Source organism: Emys orbicularis, chromosome 2, assembly GCF_028017835.1.
Source record: "Emys orbicularis isolate rEmyOrb1 chromosome 2, rEmyOrb1.hap1, whole genome shotgun sequence".
Classification (NCBI taxonomy): Eukaryota; Metazoa; Chordata; order Testudines; family Emydidae; genus Emys; species Emys orbicularis.
The window spans coordinates 85,820,800-85,841,733 of record NC_088684.1 but is presented as its reverse complement, the minus strand read 5'-3'; the positions used below and the strand labels follow the sequence as shown (position 1 = coordinate 85,841,733).

Sequence of the window (20,934 nt, the reverse complement as noted above, 5' to 3'; positions counted from 1 at the left end):
AAACCTGTTTTATTTTTAATCTAAACCAATCCAGTGCTATGTTTAAACTGAACTGGTTGATAACTCCAATTAAAGTAGCAAACTGTTGAATATTACCTCCTTAGAGGGGCAACAAACCATAATATCCCTCTGATTTTTCCAGGACAGGGCGGGATATTTCAGAACACATATTTCTGGGAAAATTCAGGGCTGGGGAGATGTGGAGTCACCATACCAGTTGTTAACCACAGTTGGTGGAAATCTGTGGTATTGCAGGGAGGCGCCAGGATCCAAAAAGCATTGGAGCAGGGCTGCCCAGTACATAGACAGAGTGCATGCTTGTTGCTGACTATGGGCATCCCACTAAGTGAGCTAGGGGCAAGGCATTGTGAGGCACTTGGGGTTACAGGGTAAGAGGTGACACAATGCTTCACTAATCTGGATTGCACACCTGAATGTGACAATATTACTAGAGCTGATGTTGATTGTATCCTCCATTGTTGAATGCCTGAGGGGGATGCTGAAAAGAGAATAAAGTGTTTATGAAACACTAATAATCTTTTTAAAATATTTTAAAGAACAAATGACTTTACCGACATTAAAGAATAAAGTGCTCGTTTGATTGCAGAGAGCTTTTTGTAGTGCCTGGGACTGTTCTTTTTCATATAAATCAGAAGTGAGAACTTTGTTATACTGCTGCTGTAATCTCCAGTTTGTGTTGTTATTATAAGTGCCACTGCTTCAAATCACTATTTGAAGTGTTATTGTGATAGCTCTATGGGTATATCTTACACTGTTCTTTATAGCCATGGAAATGTGAAAGTACAACAGGAAATGTATTAAAATGAAAACCTGCATGACACACTTGTAATAGAGAAATGCTCTGAAAATGGTAATGACCTTAGATAGCATGATATACTCAGTCATTGAGCTGTACCCTTCTGTGTATCTGTTGTTAATATGATATGAAATTGTTTCTTGGGTAATGATCCTTAAAGTAGAAATGCATTCTGAAGAGTCTAAGGCCCATTATTAAATCGAGAGGGCCAAGCTAAAATGAAGTGTTATAAATGAAATGTTTTCTCACCACTTTCCAGTGTGATTGTGCTTTTTTAATTCCTTCAGTCAAGTGTATGTCAGCGGGATTACAGATACAGAAGAGGAAAGAATTAAGGAAAGTGCTGCATACATTGCCAGAAGGAACCTCTTTGCTACAGGCGAAGGAATTAGTGCAACTAGAGTGGCCACTTCATCCTCTACAGAAGAGCAGCATGAAAAGAAGTCAAGGAAAGTAGCGATACGAGAGTCAGCTGAACGTCTGGCCCTGAAGAAAACGGTAATAAGACACAAATGAATCCATGGAGTGTAAGAACTTTGGGCCTGGGATTGGTTTTTTTTTTTTTTTTTGCTTTTTGTTTGTACAGTGTCTGGCACAATGGGGCATGTCATGGCTGTCTAGCCAGCACCCAGCTCCCACTCTGCATGCTTGCATCATGCCAGGGGCAGACAACAGTCAATGGGGAAGCAACCTCTTAGTCCCGCCCCTAAATCCTTCCAACTCTTATGCAACTTTCCAACAGTTGAGCCTTTCACTAAGGTTCCCCTCAGCCCTGGGACCTGGCCCTGCCCACAGACCAGCATCCCCCAGCCCTGCGACCTGGCCCTGTCCATAGACCAGACCTGCCTCCCTTGGCACCTGGCCCCACCCACAGATGGCTGATTTTTGTGTGCCTTGGAGGTGGCATCGCTAGTAATTTTAGAAGACCATCTTGAAGCTGAAGAATATTGTCTGTTTAAGTAAGAAGGATATATTAAGTATAATAATCTGGATTTTAAAATAAAAATAGCATTCTGCATATTGCCCTAGAAAAAGCTCTAAAACTTTCTTGGGGTGTGGAGCAGTAGTATACGTAAATGGTGAGTTTTATGATGAAATATTTCTGTTCTAGTTAGAAGAGACTGAGGAATTTCACAGAAAGCTGAATGAAGATAAACTTTTACACGCTCCTGAGTTTGTTATCAAGCCTCGTTCCCATACTGTCTGGGAGAAACAGAATGTCAAATTACATTGTACTGTGACTGGCTGGCCAGAACCCCGTCTTACATGGTAGGCTTGTATCTTCATCAGCAATACTGTTCTTGATTGCAAATATGCATTCTGAATTGGTAAATTCTCAGGAAATCTATGTGGGCGACACTGAGGAAAGTGCAATGTAGATATGTGATCAATGCAGAGCAGTGATGTAAAAAGCAAAGGCATTCATGAGAAGCAGGAAAGAATGCCATACACCCTTATTCACAATGAGTAGCTCCTTACTCCATGAGTGGTCCCACTGATTTCAATACTTAGCACACTTTAAATTAAGCTGATAGAGCTCATAATGAACATACTCTGAGACTCCCCAGAAGTCCTCCAACAAAACAAGGGAAGACCGGATTTGACATTTTTGATATTTCTAAGATAAAAAACAAGGAGAGGCCATCCTCCCAGCCCGCCTTCCCTTTCTAAAAAACACTTTTCAGGCCACCTTTACAGAGAAAGAAGCATAAAGGTTACAAAGAAGCTCAATTTAAAAAACAAATCCTTTGCAGGTCATCTTTAAGGTGCAAAACTGCTGTTTTTTATAAAAATGTCCCAACTAACCAAAAAAAAAAACAAGAAGAAAAAAATGGAAATAAAATAAAATATATTATCAAGGCCATCTCGAAGGGAATGTTTTTCTTTGAGGCATCAGAGTGTCTTTATTGTCTCTGGAGCATTAATGGCTACTGTGGTTAAGAGCACAGGCTTAGCTGCTGATTCAGTTAGTTTCTCTCCATGCGAGGACGCAAGCGTGTTCCTGGAGGTCACATCATAATTATTTAAGTTATATGCCATAGATAGATTTAGGGCCTGATGCAAAGTCCATTAAACCCAGTGGGAATCTTTCCTTTCACTTCAGTGGGCTTTGGATCAAGGCCTTAGTCTAAAGGCTTATCTCCACTTACCACGGATCGATGCTGCAGCGATCGATCCACTGGGGGTCAATTTAGCGGGTCTAGTGAAGACCCGCTAAATCAACTGTCGATTGCTCTCCCGTTAACTCCAGTACTCCACCGGAACGAGAAGCATAAGGTAAGTTGACAGAAGAGTTTCTCCCGTGGACCTACTGTGGTGTAGACACCGCAATAAATCGACCTAAGGTACGTCGACTACAGCTACATTATTCACGTATTTGGAGTTGCGTAACTTAGGTCAACTTAACCCCATAGTGTAGACCTGCCCTACGAGGTCCCAAAATATTCTCTTACAAATGTGTGGGGCATAGATAAAAGTCTAAGTCTCTAGGATTAGTGTCTTTCCTGACTGGAATTTAATTTATGCTTAATTAGTGCTGAGCTGAGGAGCCTTTCTGTCTCATTTTTTTTAATCTGGCCTGGGCTATACAGAAATACAATCAAGTTATTGAAACAATTAGATGGGGACATACTGGTGTTTTTTCAGACTTTAAATGGAATTTGATACTTGCTTTTATCTTATACAATACTTTGAGATTGTGTCTATCAAGCCATAAATATTTACAACTAAGAGCTGACAGAAAATTAATTTATGTTCAGTACTAAACATTAAAGGATCTATAAACTGGAACTGAAACTGCATTTGTGGAGGCATTAGAAAAACTGATAAAGACTAACATGACTACCACTCTGAAACCTGCTCTCATATCAGTATTTTAAATATTAAACAAATGTTTGGGTTTGCTGCCTGAATTATTTAGCATCCTACAGGAACTCTGCTGTACTTGTCGTTTTATTTACTATCTATATTTCCTTAGCATTGTGCTTTTAGACAAATAGCTCACTACCAAAAATTTACCTATGGGCCTGATCCAAAGCCCACTGAAGTTAATGGGAGTCTTTCCACTGAATTCAGATCAAGTGCTCTGCAGACAAATTGTTTCAGTTGTGTACACATTTAATATTTTAGTTGCATTTATTCAAGAGATAATCTAAAACTGGTATTTCAGATCTGACTCATTTTGAACATAAGAAAACATTCAGTTTTGGATCAAAATTCGTAGCTGGAGCCCAGCCCTATAAGATGGATCCAAACCAAAACACCAGATTTGAACCCTTTTTAACTTCAGCTCAGATCTATCTTTAAATTATTCCAAAAGATTGACATATTCATTTAGGGCTAAATGAAGCTTTCAGATATATGCCCTTGCCTCTCATTGAAGTCAATGAGAGTATCCAACATGCATGCAAGGACAAACTGGCTCTTGAATTAAATTTAAACCGCAATAAATTTGGGTAGTGGAATTTAGTACATTATTTTACTTCAAAAAGTGTTTACTTTGTGCTTGGTCACCAATGGAAAGAATGAATTCAGAGCCCTTACAGCAGGTGGTTTTGCTCAGACATAAGAAGAGCACTGAACTGTATCTTATAACATTCATTCAGCATTTGTTAACCAAATGTCATTCACATATTCCAAGCCGTTGTTCATTATGTGAACAATGAAGAATTTTGAATGCCGTGGGTGACAAATTAAAAAGCTTCAGGGGCTTTCATTCTAGAAATCCTTACAGTGTGATGCAGGTTCATTAACTGATGCAGTTTTATTGGCTCCATTGGAAAGAAGATATGAAAAACCAAGGATATTTGGGACTTGCAGTAGAAAGTAAACGTTATTAGTGCATAATGATAGTGGGCTGGTTGCAATCCAACATTTGCTAATGATGTGGCTGTTCTGGAATTTATTTGACTTTCCAGAAATAACAAGTGGTCCTTCAAAAGTGTGAGGCAGATGAATATAAATCTGCCAAAAATGTAATAATTTATTTTTCACTAACATGATCATGAAAAGAAAAGGAGTGCAAGGATTCTAAAAACTGATATAATTCATTTAGGGTTTGATCCTGCACAGTGCTGAGCACTGAATGACCTCAATTCCTACAATCCTACAGTGGGTGTTCAGAACCCTGTCACAGTGTTTGGTAGCTTGCTGGATCAAGTCCCTTGTTTTGTGTGTTACTATCGGGGGAGTCAGTGCATGTGGTCAGAGATGAGTTCTGCATAGATGCCCTGCACATCCCCACGCAATGCAGCTGGGGAGCACCACTGGCTAGTCCAGGGAAGAAGTGGTGGCAGTTGGATCCACTGTTATGTAGATCTTCTGACCATTGTTCCCTGTAAGACAGGATACTAGAATAGCAGGGCAATAGTGCCTATCAAACAACTCTGGTGTTGCGCACAATCTGAGGGATAGGATTCCTTCACCCCCAATCCCTGTGGAATGCCCTTGCACCAAACCCATCTCCTTAGACTTTGCACTGAGAGGAAGATCAGACTGAAAGTTAATGGGACTTGTGATGTTAACTTACTTAAGCATTTTTGAAAACCCCACACTTAGCCCTGTGGCCATAAATTTGCTGGTATGGGTAATGTCTGTTATTCCCAACAGTAGGAAGACTTGAAAGGCAGCTTTCAATGTAAGGGTTGATTAGCAGAGATAGCTTTGGCTTGATCTGTTTCAAAAGTGATTTAAAAACACTGTTATACTGGTTTCCCAAATAAAATAAGCTATACTGGAAGAAGGGCTTTTTCGTGTGTATAACTGAGCCTACCCGGGGGTTTATACCAACATAGATTGGTAACGTAAGTTTTAAGTGTTGTCTAGGCTTTAGACTGAATATATGGTGGTGTAGAGAGCCACAGAGTTATATTACTGTCATTGATATATAGAGGTCTGAAATATCTCACTTGTGGCTCTGCTACTCATTAATAATATGATATAGATTGTAACCCAAACACCAAGCATTTGCCCTTTTATTGTAAATGAATTACACTTCAGATTACTATATCTTGTTTTTGTTGTTCGATAGGTACAAAAACAATGTGCCCATCAATGTGCATACTCACCCTGGCAAGTATATCATTGAAAGTCGATATGGGATGCACTCACTGGAGATTAACAAGTAAGGAAGTACCAGATAATTAAATGATTTCAGTAAAAATGTTACTGTTGATTTACAACTGCCTAATGTGTGTATGTGTCTTGGGAGTCAAGGGATAAGAGCTACGAAATTGGTACAGTTGAGCAGAATAGTGTCTCCTAAAAATGTAAGAAGCTCTGGTTTTCATCTATCAAGGATAAGCAGTCTTCCTAAGTGAGTTATAGCTGGATTGTAGTTCAATTTATAGTTGAGTCACAAATACTTGGGCTACTTTTGATAACCTCTGCCACCTTCTTCTCCTCCCATTTACAGTATAAACATGATAAATAATCTTGTCCAGGCTTACAATTGTGACTAGTACAATATTTGATGATTTATGTAGCTCTATTTTCAAATACAAATCTTGGGTGTTAGTCTTACAGAAAAGAACAGTATTGGGCACCACCCACACAAACACAAGAAGGGTTTTAGCAATATTCCTCATCCAAATTGGGAATTTTTTGCAGTTGCCTGTATTAAAGAAAAATTGAAACATGGAGACCTCTTTGTAATGTGAGGCTCCTTGAGTGATCAGGTCTGCCTTCAGCATTCAAGTGCCTACTTTAGATGCCTAAGTGCTGATTGGAGCATACAAATGTGAGATTTGGACATCATAGTAAGATTCTCACATTACAGAGTTCACCAAACAGTTCCCATAGGTCCCCCATTAGACCTCTCTGCGGTATATAATAACATGGACAACATCCCAGGGATAATAATCAGTACATTTGGGTTTTTTCCTACTTCTTCTGTTCATTGATCCTCATCCTGAACTTCAAAGAGACATTTTAAAATAATTATTCCTCCTGTAGCTTGGATTTGAGTCCTGGAGAAATACCAGTTAGAAATACTTATCTCTTCAACATTATGTTCCCAACAGTTTTAACCTGTTCATATATTTAATTCACCTTTATTTCTTATTTCTTGAGCTAGCTTATTTGAATCTTAAACAATTGTTTGAACATCTATGCAAGGTTTTTTATTTGTTTGTATTAACTCTTCCATATCCACATAATGGAGAAAAGTATTAGTATGTTATTAATTAAATAAAGAAACACGCACATATTCCTTGCACATCGTACCAGGTAAAATTCAGAGAATTTGCTCAAATGAATAAAAGTGAACCTTCCCCTGGCTCTTTGGCATCTGTACAACATCTGGGAAGATGCTGAGCTCCTCCCGATGAAAGCTGAAAGTATTCAGCACTTCACAGTATCAAACCATTTGTAAGGAATATTGGATCTGATTCTTCTCTTACTATATCAGGAGTGAATCAGTTTAGTTAAATGGTGTTGTATTGATGTAAAAACTAGTGAGGGGAGACTCAAGCCCCTTCTGTACAATAATCTAGGGCCTGATCTTGTTTCCATTGAAGTCAATGGGAGTTCATGAGTATGGACTAAGTAAAAATGGCAAGGAGGGGGAATAAGTAGCTGAGTGAGTACTAACCAAATACTAGGTAAGGACCTCAGGATTGCATCCCCAAACTTTTCAGAGTACAATTTAGTAGATTCTTTACTGAAATGCTTTGACTGGCAAAACAAAACTGTGCTTAACTGTAGTGAAGTTCTACTGTGAAGAAAAATATGTCAGCAAGGTACAATTTTAGTTAGGAAATTTAATTAGGAGCCTGAGGAAAGGTTTAAAGAATTAAGAAACAAAGAAACCCTATAAAGACCACTTTTCTCTCTTTCACTGCCTCAGACCCTTCAATAACCACTCAGCCCCTTCCCTGTCCCCATCATTCAGCTAATTCCCTGAATCCTTTTAAACTCCCTGCTGCTCTCCAATAGCTCTGGAAGAGTTTCTGCTGGCCTCAGGCCTCTACTGAATTCTACTTTGTGCTCTCTGGGACTAAGTGCTCCAGAGAGTTAGACATTTGAATTCAGCACAGACAAGGACTAAACAGATGGAATATGATAGGTGTTTGGACATGATCAGTAAAGTTGGGTGAAGGGTGAATTGGGGAACTAATTGGATGTTTGCATGGAAGGAATAGGTGCTACTGAAGGGTTGGAAGAAGGGAAAGAGTAATGGGGATCTAATGAGAGGTTATAGGTAAGGCTCCGTGTTTGTCACAGAGGTCACAGAATCTGTGACTTTCTGTGACTTCTGCAGTGGCCCATGTGGATGGCCCGGGAGCCGCCTAAGCAGCTCGGGCAGCCCCTGGGCCAGTTGCACTGGCTGCTGCTGGGGCAGTCTCGGGACCCCCCTCCCCCAGCAATAGGAGTTTGGGTGTGGGTGTGGGGGACTCAGAGCTGGGGGTTGGGGTGTGGGGCGGTGCTTACCTGGGGGGGCGCCCGTAAGGGCGACAGGAACTTCACTCCTTCAGCTCCTAGCTCCACGTGCTGCATCCGCCCGCAGGCACCGTCCCCACGGCTCCTCTTGGCCACAGTCAGGGCCGGCTCCAGGGTTTGGGCCGCCCCAAGCAGCCAAAAAAAAAAAAAAAAAAAGCCGCGATTGTGATCTGCGGCGGCAATTCGGCGGAAGGTCCTTCGCTCCAAGCGGGAGTGAGGGACCATCCGCCGAATTGCCGCCGAATAGCTGGACCTGCCGTCCCTCTCCGGAGTGGCCGCCCCAAGCACCTGCTTGCCAAGCTGGTGCCTGGAGCCGGCCCTGGCCACAGTTCCCAGCCAATGGGAGCGGCAGAGCTGGGACTTGGGTGGAGCAGAGGCAGCACATGGAGCTAGGAGCTGGAGGCAGGGCCGGCTCTAGATTTTTTTGCTGCCCCAAGCAAAAAATTTTTTGGCTGCCCCTCTTTGCCCCCCTCCCCCCCCCCACTGCACCCTCCTGCCGCCTCAGCCCTGGGTCACTGGTAACTCGCTCCCAGGGCGGGTCATTCAGCAGGAATTTGGGATGTGCACAGAACACAGACAGGATTGGTTCCCATATGGTTACAGAACTGCAGTAAAGTGGAACAATTTTCAGCTTGTGTGACTGGAGGATATCTGGATGCATATTATAAGACTGTCCTACATAAATGAGGAAAAGTTGAGGTGCCTTTATTATTCTTTTGTTCCATTCTTTGTTTCTATGGGGAATTTGCCAATGCAATATCACTGTCTTCCTTTTAAACAAATAAAACTAAAACTTAAAAAAAAAATAATAATAATAAAAAAAAGTAATGGCTGTTGAAAATAGCAATTCCAGTCCTAATAACCACTGGGAAGCATTTCTTGCTCAATTTATTCTACTTTTTCTACAGCAAGTTACAGTGGATCAGTATATTTGATTTGGGGGAAATGAAGTAACAGCTGCCCAAATTGAGCTTGAGCACTCCTGAATTTTGAGGGTGTTCAAATCTGGAAGGCAGGTGCTGGATTCCCTTTCTGAATATTAGCTAAATCTGGAAAAGAAAAGTCAATTTCTGCTTCCATGTCTCAGAAGTGTAAATCCTCCTATGTGCCTGGTACTGTATCTAAAACTGCCCAGTCTAGTAGAGCCTCCCCTCCCTTACTTTTCATTTTAAATTCTAGTGGGATCCATGTACCTGCCTTGCTAGGCTTCAGATAGAGAGGTGCAATGTCCATTTATTCCACCCAATTCTTTCTTTGGGGGAGAGCCCAGGGCTGGGGCAGCAGGAGGTGCGGGGGGGGGGGGGGGGGGGGGAAGAGCCCTGGCTGGGGCGGCAGAAGGTGCAGGTGGGGGCCAGAGCCGGGGCAGCAGGGAGTGCAGGTGCAGGGGGGGGTGGGGGGGAGAAGAGCCCAGGCTGGGGCGGCAGGAGGTGCGGGTGGGGGCCAGAGCTGGGGGGGCAGGGGGTGCGGGTGGGGGGAGAACCCAGGGCTGGGGCAGCAGTGGATGTGGGTGGGGGCCAGGGCTGGGGCAGCAGGAGATGCGGGTGGGGGGAGAGCCCAGGCCTGGGGCAGCAGGAGGTGCAGGTGGGGGCCAGAGCTGGTGCGGGTGGGGGGGAGAGCCCAGGGCTGGGGCAGCAGGGGGGTGCAGGTGGGGGCCAGAGCTGGGGCGGCAGGGGAAGAGTCCAGGGCTGGGGCAACACGGCGGTGCGGGGGGAGCCCAGGGCTGGGGTTGGGGGGCGGCAAAAAACCTAGAGGTGGCTCTGTCCCTACCATTTACAGCAAGCTGCAGCATGAAGTTTCAGTTCCACACTCCTTTCCCCTCCCTTTCCTGTTAATTGCGGCTGAGGGGATGCTGGGAAATGTAGTTCTTTCCCTGCTCCAGGGCTGGCTCTATAGGCAGGGAGCTAACCAAGGAACTACAGCTCCCAGGGCTCCCTGTTGGGTCTCAGCTCCCATGCTGGATTCTTGTGCCCCTGCAAATTTGCCGCCCCAAGCACCTGCTGGCTTTGCTGGTGCCTAGAGCTGGCCCTGGCTGGAGGTCGCTGCTTCCCAGGAGCTGGGTAGGGAGCCTGCCCCAGCTCCGCCAACAGCCCTCCCCCAGCACCCATGGCACCCTCTGGGCCACCCTCCCCAGCACCAGTGGTGCCCCCCGAACTGCCCCCTCCCCAAGTTTTAGTCAGGGGTATATAGTAAAAATCATGGTCAGGTCATGGGCCGTGAATTTTTGTATACTGCCCATGACCTCTTCATTACTTTTACTAAAAATACACAAAAACGTAGCCTTAGTTATAGGTAAGAAAGCACAGCCATGCTGGTTGCTGAAAAGAATAAAGGAGGGAGATAAGCAAGTCATACAAGTGAATCCAAGCATAATGAACATTCAAGTTCAAGTCAGTCTGGCGGATGGGTAAAGTTTCAAGCAAATTCTACTTTTAAGACCAATTCACTTCTTCTAGTTAATGAGTAAAGGAGGCTTGTGTTTTCAAAAATCTCATAAAGCCCTGTCCTGCACTCCTCACTCATGGCCTGCTTCAAAATCCATTTAAATCAATGACAGTCTAAGTTTAATCAGGTGTAATTTATATTGACTTCAATGGGACTTTTACCTGAGTAAGGTTTAGGCCCCTTGTTAATTGAATGAGAGAGAAAAGCATTTAAATCAACACTGAGTAACCATTTGCTACATTACATTGTGAAAATAATGTTTAGAAAATGATGTTTTGATATCAGGCATAGACCCTAGAAATGTCAGAGTACTAGGTACCCTGCCTAACCATTTGCATCATTTCAGATGTGATTTTGAAGACACCGCTCAGTATCGAGCTTCTGCCATGAATGTTAAAGGAGAACTTTCAGCTTATGCTTCCCTTGTGGTAAAGAGTAGGTTTGCAGGATATATTTCCTTTGATTTTTCTTTGAGGGGGCACATTAAAAATTCTGTTTACATGGCTCAAAGTGCTGATTACTTCTAGGCGATTGGTGACTAGAGTTGTTCTCTTTTTTATAGGATATAAGGGAGAGTTTGATGCAAGTTATTTTCATGCTGGAACTGTTACCATGCCTCTCAGCTGTAAGTTCAAAAAATGGGTTTGCCTGACCTAATCCTTTAAAAATTGTGCCATTGTGACAAAACAACCAAGCAGATTATTTGGTGACATTGTTTAGAAACAAAATGGGTCTGATTTTCAGAAGCTCTGAACAGCTGCAACTTCAGTTGAAGTTAGTGAGAGCAGCAGATGCTCAGCACCTCTGAAAGTCAGACCTTGTATGATATAAACTGATGTTATCTCTTGGTGTCCACAGCAATTTTTGTTTATTTTACAACTGTCTACTGTACTTATCTGTTAGAATAGTGAGATAGACACTGATACATGCTTTGTGTTTATACCTTTGGCATTGCACTTAGATCTGGAATATAAACGATCAAAGAAAGAGGTGGAAGCCTCATCCCTTGAAACCTGTAAGACTAGACTGGATAAAACATTAGAGGACAGTCTTGCATTGGCTTCATGGGAGGGACTGGATGACTTGATAGCTCTTGTTCATCTCTAACTTCTATGATTTCATGAGGACGAGTAATAGAGATCAAATAGACAGAACCTGAAGTTAAGTATTCTAGGTATAAGTAATCAGTGGGGCAGATCCTCAGCTGGTATCCAAGTAGCTCTACCAAAACCAATGGGGATATGCTGATTTACACCAGCTGAGGATCTGGCCTTACATTTAGAATTACTTTAAAGTTTTACATAAGTACATTGAAATTTGAGGAGTTGTAGCAATGCTGCTCACCTAAATAAAGTATATTGGACATGCTTCTGCAAGGCGCTGGGAGCTCTGTATTTGGAAGATTTGAGAGAAGGGGGATTTTGGGTATTTTTATTATTATTATTGTGACAGTGTAGTAATAATGTGAGGGATCTGCTATAAAAATATAGAAGGTTCCATTTATATACAGTAGTTTTTGCTGGGTTTTGTCATTTATCACTACAAAAAGATAAAAAATTAAATAATCAGACAATTTTCTTTACACAGTTGGTGTTACCCCCCATGGCTATGCTTCCAAGTTTGAAATCCACTTTGTTGACAAGTTTGAGGTATCCTTTGGGAGAGAAGGAGAGACAATGAGTCTGGGTTGTACAGTTATCATTCATCCCGACATTAAGCGCTTCCACCCAGAGATCCAGTGGTACAGGAATGGTAAGCACATATTACAAGATGAATTTTAAACTTGTCTGACACAGAGTTTCATTCCCTTTCATATCCAAATGAAAAGAGGAAATATAAGGGTATATTATAGCTGTAAGATACAGTATAAAAACAAGAGGGAAATGTTAATGAATTTTTTTCAAAATTTTCCCTTTTTTTAAAATTAAAAAAATGGCAAAATTTTGAAATGCAAAAAATTTCAATTAGCTCTACAGTTGGTCAAAAATGAGAGGAAAAGTTTGGGAAACTATCTGCATTTTTCCCATTTCTTTTCAATATTTTTAAATCTGAAACATTTCAACCAGCTTTAGTATTTATATAGCCATTCAGTGCTTGTGACTTTTGTTATTCATTGATATGCTGAAACCTCTCTTAACTGATCACTCCAGAGACTGAGAAAAATCAGTTGCTTAACGGAGTTAGATCACTGAAGTCAGTGTAAAATAGGTATGAGAGAAGAATTAGGGATACTTTTGTGATTCTCTTTTAGGACAGGAAGTTGTCTAATACAGATGATCTCTTGTACAGGTTTCATTGTATTTAGGAATAGATTCAATTCAGTCATCTCTCATTATAGAACTCTCTAATTTCTAGGTGTTCTTATTACACCATCCAAGTGGGTCCAGATGCATTGGAGTGGGGAGCGGGCTACGTTAACCCTTGCTCATGCTAACAAGGAGGATGAAGGTCTTTACACTCTTCGTGTGGTCATGGGGGACTACTATGAACAGTACAGTGGTTATGTCTTTGTTCGAGGTAAGATCTGGTGATGTTACCCTATGAAGAAAGCAGGATAACTAAACAAAGTGAGGAGAAATCAATCCCATTAATTTCAGCTTTTTTTCAAATGAAAACAGTGTAACTATTGAAAACTGTGAGATGCTTTTAAAGAGCTTGTTAATCAAGATGAACAAAATGCTGTGACGTTGAAGAAATGTCAGTTGTTTAGCATTATAATTTCCCATTATTGTCATGTGGAAAACTTGATAAGATACCTCATACCTGGGTGGCACCGCCATGTGTTTGAGGGTCTTTGGACCCTACTGATAGCACCATTATTCAGATGAAGAAATTCACTGTATTGATGCAGTTATACAACCCTTTGACTATAGTAGCTTGTGGACAGTGATGAGCACTAATGATAAAGAGGAGAAACCCATGTAACAAATTATGAATGTATTATTTTGCCCATTTGTTGCTAACTACAGCCCATTGTTTTGACCAAGATGCTGTGCAATAACTATTTGACTCTCTTTAACACAGTGTGTAATAAGTTAAAGTACATTAGGAAGTTTATGAGGCAAGTAAAGAGTAGAAGTTATTTAAAATTCAGAACCCACTAAAAGATTAGTTTTCTGTCTATCTTGGTTTATACTCTTGTACATTGATAAACTTCCTACATTTTCTCTTAGAGGGAATGTCCCTTTAAAAAGAGCCTTGATTATCAAATTTCACTGGTCCATGCACTGATTCTATATCTGTCTCAGCTGCTGAAGGCAGCTGAAGTGTGTAATGCTAATCCTAAAGGCTCTTGAAATTCTTGGCTCTGTGAACGTGCCCAGAATGGCGCCACTTTGCCAAATATAGCAGAACCCGGTGATATGCAGATTACAGCCTGCTTGGAGATCATGACTAAAGCAGTCATGCTCACAAATTGTAGAAAGAACCCATCAAAATGTTTGTTTGTGACCTCACAACAAAATAGAAAGATGGGAAAACAGATATATCAAAAGCTGTGTTGGTATATACATAAATTATCATTTTTGTTAGTATTTCATCTCTTGGATGAGACAGAGAATTGAGGTCTTAGCCAATTGTGACCATTAAAGGCCACATAGCACTTTTTGCAAAAGTATGGCTGTAGCTTTGGTATCCTGGCAAATTCAAATTAGGGGAATTACAGTCTTGCTTATTTAAATTCCCCCTACAGTTTCAATTGGATAATACATAGTTCACTTCCTGTCCTAAAGAGTTGTGTAATGATGCTACATACAGTTCATCAGCTGCCATATTTACTCTGAAGTGGTTGCCCTTATAGAAATTCCCATCTATAGGCCCCCAACTTGTGAGGTGCAGAGCACTGCGCAGGATCAGGCCCCTATTGTAAGTGCATTAGTAAAGTTTCTGAAGTGTTTTGTGAGCCTTCTGTACTACTGTACAGTGGTCACCATTAACAAGTCAGCATTTGCTAGCAGGCAGTAGGGCTGAAATCCTGGCCCCATTGAAATCAATGGGAGTTTTACCACAGTTATTTCCTAATCTAACTATTGGAGAGGAAGTGTGGTACTCAGATACCACTATGTGTAGGGCCCTACCAAATTCAAGGTCCGTTTTTGAAAATTTCATAGTCATAGCATTTTAAAAATCTTGAATTTCATGGTTTCAGATATTTAAATCTTAAATTTCACAGTGTTGTAACAACCAGGAATATGTATTTTTAAAACAGCAAAATATAAAGCCCTTAAGACTCAGTTGTTTCTCAAACTGGGGGTCCCGACCAAAAAGGGGGTGTGGAAAGCTATTGTAGGGGGGTAGTGGTATTGCCACCCTTTCTTCTGCACTGCCTTCAGAGCTCGGTGTCAGAGAGTGGTGGCTGCTGGCCGGGCGCCTAGCTCTGAAGGCTGCGCCCCCACCAGCAGCAGCACAGAGGTACGGGTGGCATGGTATGGTGGCAGCAGTATTGCCATCCTTATTTCTGCACTGCTGCTGGTGGTCGTGCTGCCTTCAGAGCTGGGCGCCTGGCCAGCAGCTGCTGCTCTCCAGCTGCCCAGCGCTGAAGGGTAGGGTAAAAGTACACAAAAGTCCAGATTTCACGGGGGAGACCAGATTTCATGGTCTGTGACATGTTTTTCATGGCTGTGAATTTGGCAGGGCCCTATGTGTAAATATTGGCAATTAAAGGCTTTTAAAAGTTGACCACTAGACGTACATTGAAGATTTACTATTATTGCTATTAATAATGTTTATTATTGAGTTATATTTAATGGATTATGTATTGTGTAAATAGTAGTTTTTAAAGATCACACCAATGCTATGATAGAACAGGAAAAAAATTATATAGAAGTCAGGCTCGGTAACATTGACATAGCATAGCTCCAAAATCTCCCAAATTACACTGCAATACCTGCAAGGAAAAACAGTGTAATATGGTCTTTTCCAAAGCTTTAATTTAGAGTGCTGAATAAACTTTTCATGTTGTTATTTTGGAGCTAGAAAGAATAAGGGTTGGAAACTTATTGTAAATAAGATCATTATAATAAATAATATAAAATGCTATAATACCCTGGGATCCAGCAGTTTTAAAACTTTTGATTCTAGATAGAGTTTAAAAAATGTTTACTTAGCAGAGATGTACTGTTTTCCTTCAAGTGTGAGGCTCCTTTTTGTCTAGCCCTAACCCATCCCCCTGTCCTGTGAAGTAGCACACAACAGGACTGGGAAAATGCCAGGAGTAATTGGACAAACTGATGTTGATCGAGAAAGAAACAATGCCTCTTCTATGAAAACCTGTCACACAGACTTCTTGGAAAGGTTGCAAAATGTTTATTTTCCCCACAAATATGCTAATAAACATACAGCTACACAAACAAGTCATGTCCCACAAATGAGGATACAGTTGCATAAACATTTTCAGCCCCCTATATCTAGCACTGCACTTTGGCATTTAAAGTTTTAGATAAGATTTGCCTAAAAACAGACTCCACAGAATCAAAATCAGGGCTCCTCTGACACATAGGCCCAGACTTGTAACAAACATTTGACAGGAAGTACATATATACCCTTCTTCAGTTTATTTTCCAAAATGAGTCTGTCTAAAGTAGTAATAGATAGACCTCAAAGGGTCTTTCTCGATAAGCATCCTTGCTTATCTGAATTCCTTGTGCCTAAATGTCCTCCCATTTATTCTGGATTTGCACTGTTGACTTCAGTGTATTTACTCCTGATTCACACTAATGAAAGTGAGACCAGAATAAAAACCCCTTCAGTCAGTTCCGGGTTTACAATGGCATCAAAGGCACTGGGGTGCCAGGTCCACACTGGGAAGGGACCCATTACAGACCTGTCTAACCCATCCACATGGCTGGGTCTGGCCCCCTGCCCAAGGCAGACTAGCGCCCAGGTCTTGCTGTCTGAGCGGCTCCCCAGTGCGGCTCCGGCTCCGAGAGGTCTCTGCTATCCATCACCTGTGGGGCACTGCCCGCCTCCCCGGGGGCCGAACCGCCTGGGACCAATGCAGAGGCTGGGCCGGTCTCTGCCAGTGGGGGGAGTAGTGCGGGGGGCTTGGCTGGGCTCTGCCAGGCAAGTGGGTCCTGAAGGAGCCTGGCCTGGACAGGCCCCACTCCTGTTCCGGCCTGGCTGATCGTGCCGCTCCTGAGGGACCGGAACGATCCCTGCCCCGGGACTGGCCCCGGCTGCATTGCTGATTCAGCCCAGCAGACACGGTCACCTCCCAGCAGTGCTGGTGAGTGTGGCCAGAGGGCAGGGCACAGGGGAGTGGGTCTCTGGGGGCCTGTGGCAGGGTGCTGGGCAGTGGCTTGTGTCTTTTGTGACACTTGGCAGTGGGGAGTATGTGAGGGGGGCGTGGGCAGTGGGGAAGGTTTGCATGTTTTGGGATGCTGGGCATAGGGGGGCTTGTGGAGGGGTGCTGGGCAGTGGGAGGTGGGGGAGGTCTGTGTGTGTTGTGACACTGGGCTGTGGGGGAGTCTATGTGGGGTGCTGTGCAGTTGTGGTGGTGGGGCTGTGGGTGGGGCACTGGGGGGTCTGTGGATGGGGGGACGCTGGGCGGGGTGGTGGTGGTTTGCAAGGCGCTGAGCAGTTGTGGTGGGGGGGTATGTAGGGAGGGGTCTCTGGCAGGGGGGCACTGGACATAGGGGCTTGTTGGAGGGGTCTTTGGGTAGGGGGGCACTGGGCATAGAGGGCAGGGAGGCACTGGGTGGGGAGGCGGTGTGGTATGTGGCACAAGCCCGCCCCCGAGGGGAAGGGGCGCACTGGCAGCACAGGGCTGGGCGGGCTAGTGTGAGTCTGGTGGCTGCCAGTTTGTAAATGGTGTCCTTGTGCTGGGCTGGGCCCAATTGTCCCCAACCGGCCCTTCACTCCGGGGACTGACCCCTCCCGTCTCCCCGCACCATGCCTCATTGCCGCCATGGGGGCCCACAAATATGTTTGACACTGGGCCCACAAAAGGTTTATCTGGCCCTGCCTTCAGTCTGAAAAAATTGGGCTGGAAAGCTCAAGAGAATAAGTTTTCTTGTGCCAGCCCCATTGATTCCTGCCTCCTAGTGGACTGAATATCCTACAAGAATAGCTTTTCTTCCAAGCCCAGCCAGAACAAGCAATGAAGGGAGGGTGGAGGGGGGGTTGAAAATGAGAAAGGAAATAAGAAATTTCCATTTATATTCACTTTTTGAATGAAAAATATATTCAGAATTTTTCAAATGTCAAAGAATGGCTTGGACTGAGTTTGGGATTGGTTTCTGGTTATTTATTTTATCCAACCTTCTTATGGAATCCATCAATGTTTCTGTTATCCTTCCCAGATCACCCACCACAGTTCATCCATCTAAAATGGAGTTGTATCTCCTTAAAAAATACATCCTCTCCCCCACCCGCCAAGTTCAGGAGTCTAGCAAACAAACATTTCATGAAGATGATTGTTTTCAGGGGCGGCCTGGTTAAAACCATACCTTTTAAGGGGGGCACTCTGTCTACCCAACTGTAGCTGGGGTTGGGGGTGGGGGTGGGGTGTCTGAGACCTAATAACATTTCGTCAACTTGTAATTTCATCATAAAACATGTCAGTGAGCTCAGAAAACTGTACCGCATCACTCTTTGTCCTTGAAAACTACAACACTCTAGATCCAAACAACATTGCCTGAGCTACTGTCCTGTGCTAAGAGAATAGAGTTTGATATTTTACTTCAATAAAGCAGCAGGATGACATTTAATCACCCAAGAGATTTTACTTGAAGTATGGCAGTATCTTAATCAAGAAGCAAGATTCCTGATTTGGTTTATTTTAGAGGGCCTCGATCAGTGATTACAATATGCTGCAACATACTGGGTGTTAATAAATATTGATAACAGAAAAAGAAATCTATAATAATAAGGAAGATGTAGGACCCAATCCTGGTCCCACTGAAGTGAGTGGTAAAACTTTCATTGGTTTCAATGGGAACAGAGTTTGGCCCTTAAAGAGTAACCTGGAAAAAACTGTGACTCAGATTTAAAAATGTAAATCTCCATCTTCATAGATGCAGATGCTGAAATGCCAGGAGCCCCGGCTTCGCCACTGGATGTGGAGTGCTTGGATGCTAACAAAGATTATGTCATCATCTCCTGGAAACAACCTGCTGTTGATGGAGGAAGCCCCGTCCTTGGATACTTTATTGATAAGTCAGTATTTATGTCAAACTATACCTACTACTGTATTGCTGATCATTGTTATTCAACAGCCTAATAATAATTTAGTGGCATAAAATGTGATATTGTCATTTGTAGCTCTTCTTGTTAGCTAAAAATACTGCTTTTCTATTTCAGATTCAGACTCCTAGGGCCTAATTTTATTTCCACTAAGTTTAGTGGGAGTTGGATTGGGCCCTTAATTATTTAGGAAATAATCTTGTGAGTTGCTCCTTACCCTGTACTCCCTTTGACTTCAGTGGGAGTCGAGTCCTCAGTACCATGCAGACAGTGCTCGGTAATTTGCAGAATCAGGCCCTTAATGAGTCAGCCTGGGATTCCTTCTGCAGTATTGCCAACCCCAAGTATTCAAAAATCATGTCAGGCACCAAAAAATCATGATATTGGCTATCAAATAATATATGCTGAGTTCTTTATATTTGCCTTTTGGTTTCTGAACCTTTGGGGTGCACTCAAATCATATTGCCAAGCTTTTCTCTGGAAATTACTTTTAAAAGAAATGAGAGCTGAGATGCTCACATAATGTGATGAGTCATCTCTGAGTTACCCCTGAGCCTGTTTAAACCTGATAAGTCATCCCTGAGTCAGAGAGTGTGATGAGTCATCAGAGGGAATTTGCAGCAGGTCTTGTGATAGGGCCTGTGCCATTCAACCAGGGTTCAGCCAAACCACAGGTGAGGACCCACCCACGTGATCCCAAAGCAGGTACATAAGCGCCTAAGCATAGCAGTCTCTCCATTCTGTTCAACATTATTACTTGGCTAGGAGCATTCTCATTGCTTAGTAGTTCTGACAGCTTGCCTGTGCTCCTGCTCTAGCTCATCCCTGTTTCCACACTAGCCAGTCCCTGCTTCAACCTGTGTCTGCTTCTGCCTCAGCCAGCCACGCAGTTATTCTGACATGTAATCACAGGATTCCAGGAGCTGGGGCTTTATGGAATACACCAAATATTGTAAGACTCCTGATAAAATCATGAGAGTTGGCAACACTAATCAGTGATAGAATGTTGCTTATTCAGAAGTGTGTATAAGGATTTATAATGAGAGACCTAGACCGTGGGGCAGGTCTAAGTATATCAGTGTTCAATTCAAGCACGTTTTCTTTTGTTTGATCATTTTCCAGTTTCCCGTAGCGTCCTAACTGATATGAGCTTGGTCTAAATTCCATCCTCCCCTCCCCCCACAGGAATTAAAAAACAACAGAACAAGACACTGAAAAATAATTAATTTTGAAACTGAACTAATATCAAACAATGTTAGTCAACAATTCAGGTAACTGCTAGCTCAGCCACATGATGTCTCTTATTACCCCCTTGCTTGTCAATCCATAGAAGATGTTAATATTCTACTTTTAGCTCTGTACTTTGTTTAGATCTTACAAATGCAAATATTCATCACTATTCTTAAACCCCTCCTAAAGACTTATTTCTGCCTTGGTGCCTATAGTAAATTGTCAACAGATAATGGCCAGGCATGTGGTCAGTAGGGCTTACTGAGATCACTACTTCTTTTGTTTGTTTATATCATTTTAATAAATTGACTCAAAACCTGCTTATTGTGTATGTAACCACCTGTTCCCATTATTGTTACCTTCACCCTCCCTTCCATACTCATTTGTTACATCTTGTCATAAATTAGACTGTGAACAATTTGGGGTAGGGATTCTCTCTCTCCTTATTTGTTTGTGCAGTGCTGAGCATATTTGTTTTTAATTCTTTATATTGTAATAGTACCTACAGGCACCAACAAGTTCAGGGCCCCATTTGCTATATGAACATATAACAAGAGACAGTCACTGCCCCCAAAGAACTTACAATCTAAGATGCACAAGACAGATAACGGGTGGAAAAGGGTCCAGTGGTTAGGGCACTTGGGACTCAGGAGAGGCTGGTTCAAGTCCCTGCGCCACCCCAGACTTCCTACGTGACCTTGGGCAAGTCACTCTCCCTCTGCCTTAGCTGTAAAAGGGGGATGATCATACTTCCTTTCTTCAGGGAGTGTTCTGATGATAAATACATTAAAGAGTGTGAGGTGCTCAGCTACTACAGGATGTGCTAC

General features: G+C 42.7%; 1 protein-coding gene across 1 annotated transcript in view; it reads left to right on the top strand.

The window, feature by feature from the left end:
• Nucleotides 1–20,934, top strand: part of MYOM1 (myomesin 1) — a 94,057-nt gene that overhangs the window by 20,885 nt on the left and 52,238 nt on the right. The window contains exons 3-10 of the mRNA XM_065397747.1: nt 1,105–1,315; nt 1,929–2,086; nt 5,847–5,939; nt 11,043–11,131; nt 11,259–11,321; nt 12,284–12,448; nt 13,052–13,213; nt 18,709–18,850. Coding sequence (XP_065253819.1) covers nt 1,105–1,315; nt 1,929–2,086; nt 5,847–5,939; nt 11,043–11,131; nt 11,259–11,321; nt 12,284–12,448; nt 13,052–13,213; nt 18,709–18,850 — 1,083 coding nt within the window. The remainder of the gene's footprint in view (nt 1–1,104; nt 1,316–1,928; nt 2,087–5,846; nt 5,940–11,042; nt 11,132–11,258; nt 11,322–12,283; nt 12,449–13,051; nt 13,214–18,708; nt 18,851–20,934) is intronic.